The sequence below is a fragment of the Hyperolius riggenbachi genome, chromosome 1 (genome assembly GCF_040937935.1).
Source record: "Hyperolius riggenbachi isolate aHypRig1 chromosome 1, aHypRig1.pri, whole genome shotgun sequence".
NCBI classification, from domain to species: Eukaryota; Metazoa; Chordata; class Amphibia; order Anura; family Hyperoliidae; genus Hyperolius; species Hyperolius riggenbachi.
In genome coordinates this window covers 588,701,439-588,716,030 of record NC_090646.1, presented here as the reverse complement: position 1 = coordinate 588,716,030, position 14,592 = coordinate 588,701,439, and the positions used below count along the sequence as shown (strand labels likewise).

Here is a 14,592-nt window from a genome sequence, read left to right as displayed (position 1 = left end):
CGCTCAATGGCTATTTTGCATAGATAACAACTGGAGTTTCTTAACTCTTACTGTACTGGAAACAATATTAGACTTATGTCTCTGTTCCTAATGTTTTATTTCTTAGCTGTACTACACATACAAATCATTATATCATCATTTTTTTCCGCTTCAGTGTCTCTTTAATATCAGCGCAGTAACCTTTACACAAACGTAGTTATCTGAGCGGAATATCCTCAAATGAATAACAATAAAAACTGACAATCTTTTATATTGAAACAATGAATTTTATTGCATTAAAAAATAAAGGAAATTACAAAGACAGAGCAGTTGACATATAAAAAGGCACAGACCAAATTTATATAACCCTTCAATCGCAAGGGGAGGAGACAATGTACCACACCAGACACTGTACGTCCCCTTTAATACCACAGCACTGGGGTGACTGAACCTCTGAACCCTATACAGTTATCATTACCCTGGTACCTCATTGCCATTCAGCACGGCCTACACAGAATAATACAAGGGCCAACGTAGGCAGTAGTGCATTAAAATCCAGAATCCGGTTCATGCAATGGATCATACAGCAATTATTTCTTTATAAATTATGTGTTATCTATAAAAAACAAATATTACAAAATTCCCCCCCCAAAAAAAATCCACCTCTGTGCCTGACAAAATGTCAGTTCTGTTTCATCACCGGCTAATGCGAGGATTTAAATACTGCTTCATCAAGACTGTGCAGGCTTACGCATGAAAGTTTCATATTTGCCCCGTTTTGCTGCAGATCCCTCTTGAGCTGATTTTCCCCATCAGGCGAAGACAAGAATGTTACCGCCTTGTTAAATGACTGACCACTGGGGGATTAGCAGAGGGCTGCTGCCTTGTGGTGGTGGAAATGACGCAAAATTCAGTTCCGGGGATAAAGCCGCAAGAGTTGTGATGATGGGACGCAACACACAGTGCACTAACAAGCGGCAGTGCTATAGGTAAGTTAACACACTTTCGCCATGGCACGCGACTACTAACATCCGGTTCAGTTTTGCAGCAGGCAAAACTGAATCTCGCTTGCTCAGTCCTACACTGCATGTCAAATGTTAACACACAGTGCAGTTGGTGTTGGCCATAAACGTCAACATTCAGTCGCACTATACAGCAAATGAGTAACTGCTAAATAGAGGTAGATCCCCGAAGATCTGTGGTTAAGCAAGTGGTTACCACTTAACAACCATGGGGTAGCTGTAGCTAACAGAGCAGAGCAAGGGGAGGAGTCTAACTAGTTAGTTATCACAGTTTAACAATAAGTATTCAGATTCTCGCATATGCCCAGTCATGACTTATTCTCTAAGAAAAAAGTGATCTGTCTTTCATGAACTCGCAATCAGCCCTGCTGTGTATATTAACATTAGGAATAATAAGCACATTTTTTTATTTTTTACTCAAAACACATTTACAACTTTATATTTTTTAAACTTCAGGATTCAATTCAATATTAAAAAATAGATAATAACACGATCGTTGTTCTCCATAGTGTATTTTATCTGTCAGTGAATTTAGAAATCTAGCAAAAACTAAAAGCATTTAGATTGTGTTTCACATAATAAAATCAGATTAATGTGTAACGTGTGCAATATCTGCGGCGCCGCGACTTCTGTCCAGCGTGGGGCGGGGTGTACAGGGGGAGGGGCATATAGGGGAGGGGCCTCAAAGCCCAGGGCAGCCGCCGGGTTCCTCTGTCACTGAAGAGGTTAAAAGGCACCAGAATACAAATCGACTTAAGAATTTTGGTTACTTATTATTTTGCGGTTTCATTCTGATAAATTTTGTTCCCAAAAGGATTTGAATTAATATATTAAATTAAAAACATTACAAAAAATATTCCGATTGATTTATCGTAAGCTGTCCCATGAATTCACCAGAAGAAGCTTATTCTTGCTTTCACTTCCCATAGAATTTTCTGTTGAGAAGGAATATTAAAAGATTGACATTGACTTTCGCCTTGTCGAACATTTTCATTACAGCCACGCCGTCGTACTGCATCTGCAGCAAGTCCTGAAAGGTAGAAAGACAGGAAATTATACAGGGAATTGGTGGAAAAATACCCTACTGTCAGACTAAAACCTAGTAAGCTTAAAGAGAAACCGTAACCAAGCATTGAACTTCATCCCAATCAGTAGCGGATACCCCCACACCCATGAGAAATCTATACCGTTTCTCAAACAGATCATTAGGGGGCTCTGTATGGCTGATTTTGTGGTGAAACCCCTCCCACAAATGATGTCAGCGCCTCACAGCACTGAGGTACTAACATCACACTGTGGGAGCCTTGTGGTATTGTGGGAAATAACAGCTGTTTATAACTGCCAAAAAAAGCAAGCAGCATCTCCTTCCACTGACATCACCTGCCAGCAGTAAAAATGTCACCATGTGATAAATGTCAGAATTTAAATCAGGGAGAGGAAAGATTTTACAATGAAAAAACACTGACAATCATTTATACATAATTATTGTAAAAATTAAGCACTTTTTTTTTAAATTACATTATTTTCACTCGAGTTCCTCTTTAAAGGGTAGGTGTGAGCAGTTTAAAAAAATCCACTTACCTGGGGCTTCCTCCAGCCCCCTGCATCTGTCCTGTGACCTCGCTGCAGCTCCGGTGGCTCCTGGTCCCCTCTGGTGGAGATGCCGAACTCGCCAGGTCGGCTTCTCCTGTGCTCCAGCAAGCAGCTCACTGGTTGCGCTGACGTCATCCGGACTGTACTGTGCAGTACAGTCTGGATGATGTCAGTGCGACTTAGAGCCGCTTGCGCAGTGGACATCCTGTGCCGGAGGGGACCCCGGGCCACCGGCGGTGAGCGAAGCTGCGGCAAGGGCACATGCTGGCTGGCAGGGGCTGGAGGAAGTGGATTTTTTTTTTTATGTTAAATGAGCTCAGATGTGTCCTTTTAAAGGGGGTCTGAAGCTAAATTAAAAAAAAAAAAATTAAATAAATAAAAAAGATACCCAAGGAGTGGAAAGGCTCTGGGTCCTATAGAGCCTTCCCGGTCCTCCTCCTTGTTCCACCGCTGGCTTCCCCGTTAGCATTCTAACTGATGGGTCGGAGACTGCTCTCTGCCGCTTTTTGATTCAGCTTCAGACTCACTTTAACTACTTGAGGACCCTGAGCTTAAACCCCCCTAGTGACCAGGCCATTTTTTACAAAATAGGCCACTGCAGCTTTAATGCCTCACTGCAGGGCCGTACAACTCAGCGCACAAGTGATTACACCCCCTCCCCCTTTCTCCCCACCAACAGAGCTTTCTGTTGGTGGGCTTTGATCGCTCCCAAGTTGTTTCTTTTTATATAAATATGTATTTCCTTTTTTATTGATAAATTTCACATTTTTTTTTTTTTTTTTTAATAAATCCCCGCCCTCCCAGTCCATAGACTTTCATTTTACCTTTCACATCCAACGCCGCATTTTGTACGACGTAGCCGGGAGCTTTTAATCGTCCGGCATCAGCATTTTCCTGTCGGGTGAATTAGAACTATCGCTCCACTAATCAGCATCGCACCGCAATATCCCGACGCCCATGCTGCAGATCATAACTCTTGCAGGAAAACGGCTCCTGCAAGCATTATGTAATGTGAAAGAGCCCTTAGAATCAGTGGCGTACCTACCACAGGGCTGCAGGTGCTCACAGCACCGGGTGTAGCCATGGCTAGGGGTGCCGCAGTTGTGCTCAGTCACTGTGTTCTTCCACCTGGGACCTGGTCTTATAGTTTGGACAACATTTAGGCAGTGCAGGGGAGAGTACTAATTCCTGCACTAGACTAGACTGATACAAGGGATGTAAGGTCTCACTTACCAAGAAAGGTTAGATAAACTGGGTTTATTTAGTCTAGAGAAAAGACGCCTTAGAGGAGATCTAATTAACATGCATAAATACATCAGAGGGCAATATAATAGCTTGGCGGATGAGCTTTTTGTCCCTAGGCCTTCTCAAAGGACTAGAGGACATGATCTGCGCATGGAGGAAAAACGTTTTAGCCATTTATTTAGGAAAGGGTTCTTTACAGTAAGAGTGATTAAGATGTGAAATGCATTGCCACAGGAAATCGTTATGCCAACTCTATACCTGCATTTAAAGGGGGTTTAGATGCTTTTTAGATGCTTTCCTAGCGTTGAAAGACATCCATGGCTACAATTAGTAGGTAATGCCTAATGATGTTGATCCAGGGATTTTATCTGATTGCCATCTGGAGTCGGGATGGAATTTTCTCCCTTTAGGGGCTAATTGGACCATGCCTTGTAAGGGTTTTTCGCCTTCCTCTGGATCAACAGGGATATGTGAGGGAGCAGGCTGGAGTTGTACTTTGTTCTCTGGTTGAACTCGATGGACGTATGTCTTTTTTTAACCCAAATAACTATGTAACTACTATGTAGCACCCCTCCCCCTTCTTGTCATGTGGGCAATGTGTCTCCTCGCTCTCTACACACTGCCTGCAGTGAGTGAATGTGCAGAGCAGCAGGGTGAGTAGACAGAATGATTGCTGTGCTGCAGCTGGGACATTAGCAGGGAGAGATGGCAGTATGTGTTTAGTGCTTCAGACGTTGCCTGTTATTAGTAGCCATGTGCACTGGCTGCTGTAATACCAGAGTGCCCTGGACTATTGATTATTTATCCTGATCAGAGTAATTAATCAATAATGCAGGGCAGTCCACAGGGCAGGTTAGCGCCGTCCACATTGTGACGGAGGTTGGGGGTGTCTGTAAATAATCAGCACCGGGTGTCAAATTCCCTAGGTACGCCACTGCTTAGAATCTCTTCTGAGTTTTTGTAAATCTGAACAGTAGTTCAAACAGATAAAGGACACCTGAAAATAGAGTGTTGTAGAGGCTGATCAACAATGCACATTGCCTGGCAATCCTACTGATCCTCTGCCTTGATGAAAGGAAATGTGATGCGAGATGCATCTAGCCGTGCCATGTATTACTATAGAGATTTGCATGATGATGTAGAAATCTGCAGTACGTAGTCCATTTTTTCCCACATGCCAGAAATCGCTAAGGCCACATTCACACTGAAAAACAGATGCATTTTAACTGATCAGTTGTTCCATAACATTGCATTGTGAAAAAAGCTTCAGTTAAAACACATCTATTGTGAACTGAGCCATAGGGAAACATGGACATTACTTTGAAAATCAGTTGTTCATTCAGTTAAAACTGACTGCAACTGGTTCATTGTGAATGGACCCTAAAACCTTTCAAGGATCCTAAACTCCACCTTTTGATGAGCCAGTGTAGATAGGGATAATTCCCAAGAAGAACAGACGGACTCCGGCACTCTTCTTACAGTTCCTTTTTATTGAACCACAAAAGAACAGGTACACAAATGCCCCCCCCCCCCCCCCGGTCTACAGCTGTTTCATGTGTTCAACATGCCCCCTTCAGGACATGTGGGGCCCATGTGTATACAGAGGCTTTAAATGGCCAATCAGAAGGCTGGGCACAGCTGCTGCTGCTGATCTGAATAGGAGGGGTGTCAGTTTACCCATAAGGCCTCAGGACAAGGGTTACTATTCTGACAGTGGGGTGCTTACTTACCTGAAAGTGAAGTTGTACTTTTTCCATCTCAACTCCAAGAAATTTTGCCTTTACTTCAAAGTCGCCAACTTCATCTGCAGGCGTTATATCAAATAACACATTTTTAAACCTAAAAAAAAATAAATTAAATTATTCCTAATATTAATGAAAGTACATTAACTTTATAGTGAATTTACGATCCAGGTTTTTAATGACAGATTTAAGAAGCAGAGAACACTAACTGTGCCTCAGTGGGGTTCACCGCCCAATATCCCAGGGGCCACTTCAGGGAAGTCAATTATCCTGTCAGGATGTATTTGGGATACATGAGCTTCCTGTTCCTGAGCTCTGCTGACAATATGTGCACCTATCACAGCTCTGTAACAACACATTAGAATATCCTTGTATACAATTTATGATGGTAATAAAAGAGGGGTAGAGAAACCATTAAAGCCCTGGAAGGTTCAGGTAGTTTTTACATTTATATTTAATAGGGTAGTATTTTAAACAAATTAAACATAAAAAGTAAGGGTAATACTTTAATTTTCACAAAATCCAGTCACTCTAAAATACCCCCCCCCCTTTAACCACTTCACCCCAAAGGGGTTTTTACCCTAACTGACATGAGCGATTTTCACCTTTCAGTGCTCATCCCTTTCATTTGCCAATAGCTTAAAGAGACTCTGAAGTCTCCCGAAAATGAGGTTTTTACTTTAAAAACGTTATTAACATTATTGCCCCTCTTAAAATGCCGCAGAACCGCAGCTGAAAACCCCCTCAATCACCCCAACTCACGAGGTACATCGCGGGCTCCTTCCGCATAGAGGCAGCGCAGCTCCGCCTCTATGCGTGTTAATCAGCCCGGATCGCTGCCTCTCCCCCGCCCCTCTCAGTCTTCCTTCACTGAGAGGGGCGGGGGATAGGCGGAGATACGCGCTGATTGACGCGCATAGAGGCGGCAGCAAAATCCACAACCAAGAAAGTCATGGATTTTGCCTGCCGATAAAGGTGTGAGTTTGGGGTGATTGAGGGGGTTTTCATCCGCGGTTCTGCTGCGTTTTAAGAGGGGCAATAATGTTAATGAGGTTTTTAAAGTAAAAACCTCATTTTCAGGAGACTTCAGAGTCTCTTTAATAACTACTAATCACAATGAAATAATCTATATCTTGTTTTTCACCATCAATTAGGCTTTTTGGGGTTGATATTTGTTTTCAGTAATTACTTTATTTTCTATGCATTTTAAAGGGAAAAACAAGGAAAAAATGAAAAAAAAAATACTCTATTTCCCCAATTTCATCCCCTATAGTTTTAATATAAACACTGCTACAGGGGCGTAGCAATAGGGGTTGCAGAGGTTGCGATCGCATCGGGGCCCTTGGGCTAAAGGGGCCCCAAAGGGCCCTCCCTCAACTACAGTATTAGCTCTCTATTGGTCCTGTGCTCATAATAAACACTTCTATAGATGCTTTGAATAGTGGTAATCATTAACAAACTGCTCCCCATCCCCTTCTTGTATCTCTGACACTGCAGTTGCCATTGGCAGGTTTTGTTGTGCCGTATCAGTTGGTATGTATAGAGTGCTTCGGGGGCCCCATTGTAAAACTTGCATCAGGGCCTAGAGCTCCTTAGCTACGCCACTGCACTGCTATGTGCATAAAACCCTGGTTCTGGTTATCATAAGATTTTAATTATGTCCCTAGTGCAAAGTATGGTGACAATATAGTATTTGGAAATAAAGGTGTATTTTTCTATGGTGTTTTATTTTTCTCACTATTTTCACATGCACGGGGGGGGAGGCAAATGTTATCATGCGTGCAAATTTCATGTAAATTATATGCAGCTTGAAACCGGATCAATCAGAATAACTTCCTGTCAGTTTTTATTGGTCCAAGCTACATAACATTTACATGAAACTTGAATGCAAGGATACGTTATTTGCGTCTCTTTGATCATCTTTAACCTTAAGGCCGGTTTTACATTTGGCCACTGCGTTTGCGGTGCGATGCTCTGCCCCCATAACAGAGAACGTCACAGATTGCGCTGACAGGGTCATATGCATAGCACCTCCTGCTGGACAGGAAGTACGTCACTTGGATTCCAGGGTTTCCGCGTCATATTCACGTTGCTCCGTGCATGTGCACTTCCAACATATTTAAAGTGTCTGCATCACCTTTTGACTTTCGGTACTTCCGCTGCAACCCCACGGAAGTCTGACGGTAATATGCTGTTAACTTTATGGCGGCTCGGCGGGCGGTCGAGCACTTCCGACGCAGTGTGATAAGTGTACTAGGCCCCATTGCCTTGCCGTTGCGTTACCCTGTGCTGTCACCCAGAGGGTGGTACTCACTGATTGGTCTGCAGCCCTTCTATCTCCAGGATCACTCCTTTCTCATGTAGTCTAGCTGCTGTGTATTTCAGTGTGGAATGCTTCATCTTCTTACTGGTCTTCTCTTCTCCCTTTCCATCCATCTTAATAGACCGTCTTGAGTTCCTAAGTACAATGTATGAATGTTACAGGATAGCAGGCAAACAGTGAGAAACGTATGTTATCTTTGCACGCAAATTCTAAAGCTTTCACAATACTAAATATTAATAGGGAGTACCAAGGCCAGATGTGTACTTTACAACCCGCCCCCAGGACCATGTGCAGCAGCCCTTTCCTCCACCCCTTTTCATGTGCAGCCGTCTCTTCCGTCCATGTGCAGCAGCAGACCCCCAGGTGCAGGCCTCTCTACTGTTCATGTGCAGCAGCCCCCCTACCATGTGCAGCAGCAGCAGCAGCAGCTGCCACCCCCCTTCATGTTCAGCCCCCTCTTCCAGAGCCGGGACAAGGTCCTCCAGCACCCAAGGCTGAGACACCAAAGTGCGCCCCTCCATCCCTCCCACCCCAGCCGTCACACACTGATTGCTCTTAGACTAAGAGGCACCCTAGGGCCCCCAACACCTTAAACTCTAGTTATCTGGCTTGTAGTCACTTCCATGTATCTCCTTTTCTTATTTATTTCTGCTTCAAACACAATTAGGAATGACAGCTGAATGAATTGTGCGCCCCCTCCTACATTGTGCCGAGGCTGGAGCCTCTCCAGCCTATGCCTCGGCCCGGCTCTCTTCTGTTCATGTGCAGAAGCCCCTCACCATGCACAGCCCTCTCTACCGTTAATGTGCAGCCTTGCTACCTTCCCATTTACAGCCCTCTTTTTCAGTTCATGTGCAGTAGCATCCCCAACCCCTCTCTGATATGTACCATCCATATGCAGCATTCTATTCTTTCTTTCCATTTCCTATTCCATTAGCAGCCTCCTCTTCCATGTCCAGCCACTCCTTTGAGCAGAAGCGGCACTAGGCCCTTGCCTCTGTGGCCTCTAAAGCAATCCCACCCTGATCAGGACTTACTTTCTAGTTAGGTTATCCAGGCAGGTCTTGATGTAGGTGTTGTAATAAGTTATCTGATCCTCGAAGAATGCAGTCTTGGAGTTCAGCGCATTCAGGGTCTGCTGGAGTTTCACAAGTTCAGCTTTTCGTCGCTGCCGATGTCGTCTTTGGTTCCGAATATCCTGTATAGTACAAGATGAGCACATTCATAGCATCACGTCAGATCTTAGGATCATGTGGCCTAGTCTAACATCAGCATACACCATGCAAACCATCTGTACACAATGCGGGCTGTTGTAGATTAGCAGCGTGTCACTGCATTGTAACTGCTTTCAGTACAGCTCTATACAGCTCAGTCTACTGCTGCCGTGTCAGTTACTAGCTGCCGCATTACGCTACTGCACTTGGATAATTGACCCCGCTACTTACTTTTTTTTAAAACCAAAAATGATCCATAAATATTGCTTTGAGTAGCAGTTTTGTAATGAGCGTTGTCCAGACATGCTGTTCCATTTCCTGCCGTTCAAGTTTATAGTGGACCTGAACTCAGAACTTCCTCTCTGCTCTAAAACATAAGCAACAGCATAACCACTTTTAAAGAGAACCCGAGGTGGTGTGGCTGGTGTGCAGATGTGCCACAGAGGAATGCTCTCTGCCTCATGACATGCCTCTGTGTGCCCCCTCACCCTCCCCTGAAATAGATGATTGTCACTATTTCGGAGGGTAATGGGAGGAGATGAATTCTCTGCTCAAACCGCCTACTAGGGGCGTTCCTGCAGGTTTTCCCCCGCTGCCATTGGGCAGCTCTCTCTCCCTGGCAGCGCCCCCTGCCGCTTCCCCACCTTCCTGCATGCTGAGAATCTCTCTCCTTCCAGAATTGTGACCCCAGAGGTCACGAAAGAGAAACTAAAGGAAAGCAGGCCAACAGAGCAGAGGGGATGTCGGCTACGTGATCCACCCAACCCCCCCGGATAAGGTAGCATAGTTTTGTTTTTTATTTCATTACCTCGGGCTCTCTTTAAAGAAAATAATTTCTTTGGTACAGCTGATAGAAATCCTGAAATAAATCTGCAGTGTGTCAACTGTCTTGCTTTCATGGAAGCAGAGATAGGGTTAACATCCTGTGTTTGCAAATTAGCTGCTCTGGGCTGCCAATACTCCTGAGCTGACACAGCTGAGAGATCAAATTACACTTATGATTAGTCACGTAAGAGGTGGAATTAGACAGGCTAAACTCAATACATACAGGGTTATCTCGGTTTTCCTTCTGTCTTGTGCAAGAGTTCAGGTCCACTTTAAGAAGAGGAGGAGGCATTGAGCGGGAGTAATTCATCCTGGCAGATCCCTAAAGAGGGGTCCAGTGACTTTGCTGAACACTTGTACACACTTTAGATTTTTAGACAAATGGATCAGGGATGCTTTTGTGGCCAAGAAGTCTAAAGTGAGCATCTAGCTTTAGTGCTGTGACATCATACCTGTGTTTTGCAGGAATCTGCCTCAAAGCCCATTGTGGAGAGCTTTGTACAATGCAGTAAGCTGTTGGGGAAAATGCTGTTTGGAGCGGACAACAACAATAAAAGGCTTGATAAATCCACATTTTTTTGATTATGGAAAAAAACGGGTTCCATTAGAAATGGAAAACGAAAGGTGGCCACTAATGGTACAATTTTCAGCAAAGAATCACCTGAGCGGTCAAATGAATGCCATCGGATTTGCAGAAAATAAACCTCATTGATGTCCAATTGGGAACGATTCTAATGGCGACTGCGACAATTTAGTAGATTGGAAGAATATTTTTTATAATTGGTTGCGATGGATAGGAAGTATAGATTGGATAGTTGATGGTGACAATCTGTGTATTACAACATTTTACTTCCGATCACATTTATTTGATCGCTTGGGGGATTCTTTGCTGAAAATTGTATTGTTGATGGGCACCTTTAAGATCTGATTTATTTAAAGCGGATCCGAGATGAAAAACTAGCTATAACAAGTAACTTGTCTATATAATGGGCAGCACGGTGGCGTAGTGGTTTGCTCTCTCGCCTTGCAGCGCTGGGTCCCTGGTTCGAATCCCAGCCAGGGCACTATCTGCAAAGAGCTTGTATGTTCTCTCCGTGTCTGCGTGGGTTTCCTCCGGGCACTCCGGTTTCCTCCCACAGTCCAAAAACATACGTATAAGTTAATTGGCTCCCCCTAAAAAAAAATTGGCCCTAGACTACAGTACTTACACTACATAATATAGACATATGGCAATGGTAGGGATTAGATTGTGAGCTCCTTTGAGGGACAGTTAGTGACAAGATATATATATATATATATATATATATATATACATACATACACTGTACAGCGCTGCGTAATATGTCGGCGCTATATAAATACTTAATAATAATAATAATATCTTATCTAAAGTTTAGATAGTTTACACAGCAAATCTAGCTGCAAACAGCTTCAACAGTATAGGATTACTTCTTCCTGTGATACAATGAGAGCAGCCATGTTTTTCTTGTGATCATTACACAGGCAAGCTGCTCTGCATCTCCACCTCTCAGCCTGTGAAAACTTCACTCCCCTCTCCTCCTCCCCTCTGAAATCTCTGGCTAGTAACACCTCCTCCTCCTCCCCAGACTGAGCTCCCATAAGCCCTTGCTACATGGGCCTCAAGAGTGCCTTGGCACTGGAGGAGCTGTGGGCGAGGCTTGTTTAGTTTATATGGAATTAGGGTATTAAAACAAAACAAACAAGCAAAAAAGTATTTGGCTTGAGGGATGCCCTATAATCCATATGTAAGGAACACAATTATGCAATGAGTAAAAGTTTATCTCGGATCCACTTTAAGTCCTAATATATGCAAATAACCTGATGCAAGTCATCTTATTTACTGTATAAAGAGAGCTTTATGCCACCCAAATGAATGTTACATACACTAAATTGTCACTGCCCCAAGAGATACATTTCATGTTTGTGTGTCATTGATAGTTAGATAATCATTAGCTGGCAATTGAAAAAAAGTGTCAGAACCTTAGAAATCTCATTGATGATTTCTTGATACTTGTTCTCTTCGGACACCAGCCCCGCCTGCTCCAGCGTCCGCAAGTTTCGCAGAATCTTCCTCTTCTTCTGTTCCAGGGGGAGTTGGCCGTCTTCAAACACAGACTGGCTCCTCTTCATTTTATCTGGAGTCCTGGCATCCAGCACAGCTCGCTTCTCAATGACTTTTAAGTGTTCATTTTCCTGGAAGCAGATTTAATAAATGGTTACAGTGCAAGGAGCAGAGCTAGACGACAGCTGGATGTTTATACAATGGATGACATCGCCCCCTCATTGAGATGAAAAACAAGCTCTCCAATTGCTGCCAGCGCCAATTACACTTATGGGCAAAACTGCCAGGAACTGACTGCAACAGTCCTTCTATTCCATTAAAAAGTAAATGAGCAGAAAGAAGACCTGTCAGGACAAACTGCCCAGCCAAGCCTTCTCGTCATTCATAATATAGAACACTTAGAGGACACGTTAATTGAGACTGATACCGAGGCTACCATATTTATTTCCCTTTAAACAATACCAGTTGCCTGGCAGTCCTGCTGATCTCTTTGGCTGCAGTAATATCTGGATCACATAACTGAAACAAGCATGCAGCTGATCCAGTCAGAAACATCTGATCTGTGTATGCTTGTTCAGGGTCTATGGCTACAAGTATTAGAGGCAGAGAATCAGCAGGACTGCTATGCTAGGCAACTGGTATTGTTTAAAAGAAAATATATCCCTCTCACTTTTAGGGGTTGTAGGATACACTTGCATGCTGCCCGTCAACATGGTACAAAGCAGGCCTAAAGCAGAGAAGATACACCTGCATTACCTGTGGCACAGATGCTGGCGTTTCCAAAATCTCTAAGAGTTTGTCTCCAGGCTGAGTGCGGATCACATCTACTATCAGCTTCTTTGTCCTTTGGGGAGAAAGAAAGACACAATGTTGACTTACTGAAGGGCTAATTTCCTTCGAATAGCTAGGCAAAAAAACAGCACTTTAACTAATACACCTTCCTGGTCAGCCCTGCGCCCAGGTGCACAGAAACCACATAAGAGGAAATCCATGTCCTTGCCTCTCCTTATTGACGATTTATATGAAAATCCAGATTAAACAAACCATCAAAAAATTTACTTCCCAAAGTCCCTGTGTTAGGGTGCCACTAGAAGCATGCGAATTCACACCCTAACATTTTTTGACATTAATGTGAAAAAGCACAAAAAATGCAAATGAAAAAACGGCATGTGGGTGGCATCCAAAAATTGCAACACGGCTGTTCAGATTTTTTCTGGATGTGATTTTTGCATCTAATGAGACAATACCCATAGGAAATAATTGCTATGAATTCGCACCCAGTGGACATGGGCCCTAACACATTTCCTTCAGCATCTAAAATATGCACAGGGATTGAAGTATATGCAGAAATGTCACAGCAGTAATTGTTTAAGAATGTGGGAGAGACTTAAAGAGGAACTGTAGTGAAAATAGCTTCATGTACAAAATAGTTTATTTTTACAATATTCATTTATAAAATTATTTAGTCAGTGTTTGCCCATTGTAAAATTTTTCTTCTCCCTCATTTGCACTCTGAAATCTATCACTGCTGGTGGCATGTTTAGTTCTGCCAGTTTAACTGTACGGTATGCTCTTTACTGAGAGTTCTATGTACACAGGGAAATATTGGTTGGCAGTTGGAAAAAGTTGTTAATTCCCACAATAAAACGAGGTTCACAGAAAGCAAACTGTCAGGACCATGGTCATGACATCACAATGTGGGAGGGGTTTCACCCCAACATCAGCCACCCAGATGTCCCTGATGATCTATTCAAGAAAAGGTAGAGATTTCTTGTGGGAAAGGAATATCGGCTACTGATTGGGATGAAGTTCAATTCTGGGTTAAAGTTCTTGGCTGTGAGCACAAAAACGGGCATAAGGTTGGATGCTAAGCTGCAGTTTGGACTATCCAGGGTGTAATGGCTAGAAGATGATTTTAGTAAAGCAGAGGAGGATTAACCTTTTGCCGACCGCGTCACGCCGATGGGCGTGGCCGCAGCGGCAGCCCCAGGACCAGTGGCGTAGCTAAGGAGCTGTGGGCCCCGATGCAAGTTTTACAATGGGGCCCCCCAAGCACTCTATACATAACAATTGATACGGTGCACCAAAACCTGCCAATGGCAACTACAGTGTCAGAGGTGCAAGAAGGGGATGGGGAGCAGCTTGTTAATGATTACCACTATTCAAAGTATCTATAGAAGTGATTATTTAGAGCACAGGACCAATAGAGAGCTAATACTGTAGTTGAGGGAGGGCCCTTCGGGGGCCCCTCTGGCCCAAGGGCCCCGATGCGGTCGCTACCTCTGCACCCCCTATTGCTACGCCCCTGCCCAGGACGCCTAACGCCAATTGGCGTAAAGTCCTGGGGCTCTGTATTGAGAGAGATCGCTTGCACGCTGCGCGCGCATCTCATTCTCGGAGGGCGGAGCTCTGCCCCCTCTTCAGTCTCCGAGCGGCTATTGCCGCTCAGGAGACTGTTAGGCGGCGTAATCTCCGTCTAATTACCCGTACAGCGCTGCGATCAGCAGCAGCGCTGTACTGGGGACAGCCGTGTGACACAGCTGTCCCCTCCTGAGCCACGGAGGTG

At 44.0% G+C, this 14,592-nt stretch overlaps 1 protein-coding gene across 3 annotated transcripts in view; it reads right to left on the bottom strand.

Annotated features, from left to right (window-relative positions):
- Positions 1 to 245: 245 nt before the first annotated feature.
- The window catches only part of IQGAP2 (IQ motif containing GTPase activating protein 2), a 436,318-nt gene continuing 421,971 nt past the window's right edge, over positions 246 to 14,592 (bottom strand). For all 3 annotated transcript variants that reach the window (XM_068248838.1, XM_068248829.1, XM_068248846.1), the window contains 6 exons: positions 12,783 to 12,870; positions 11,945 to 12,157; positions 8,942 to 9,102; positions 7,896 to 8,039; positions 5,577 to 5,678; positions 246 to 2,038 (listed from right to left, as the gene is read on the bottom strand). In XM_068248838.1, coding sequence (XP_068104939.1) covers positions 1,918 to 2,038; positions 5,577 to 5,678; positions 7,896 to 8,039; positions 8,942 to 9,102; positions 11,945 to 12,157; positions 12,783 to 12,870 — 829 coding nt within the window. In that variant the 3' untranslated portion in view covers positions 246 to 1,917. The remainder of the gene's footprint in view (positions 2,039 to 5,576; positions 5,679 to 7,895; positions 8,040 to 8,941; positions 9,103 to 11,944; positions 12,158 to 12,782; positions 12,871 to 14,592) is intronic.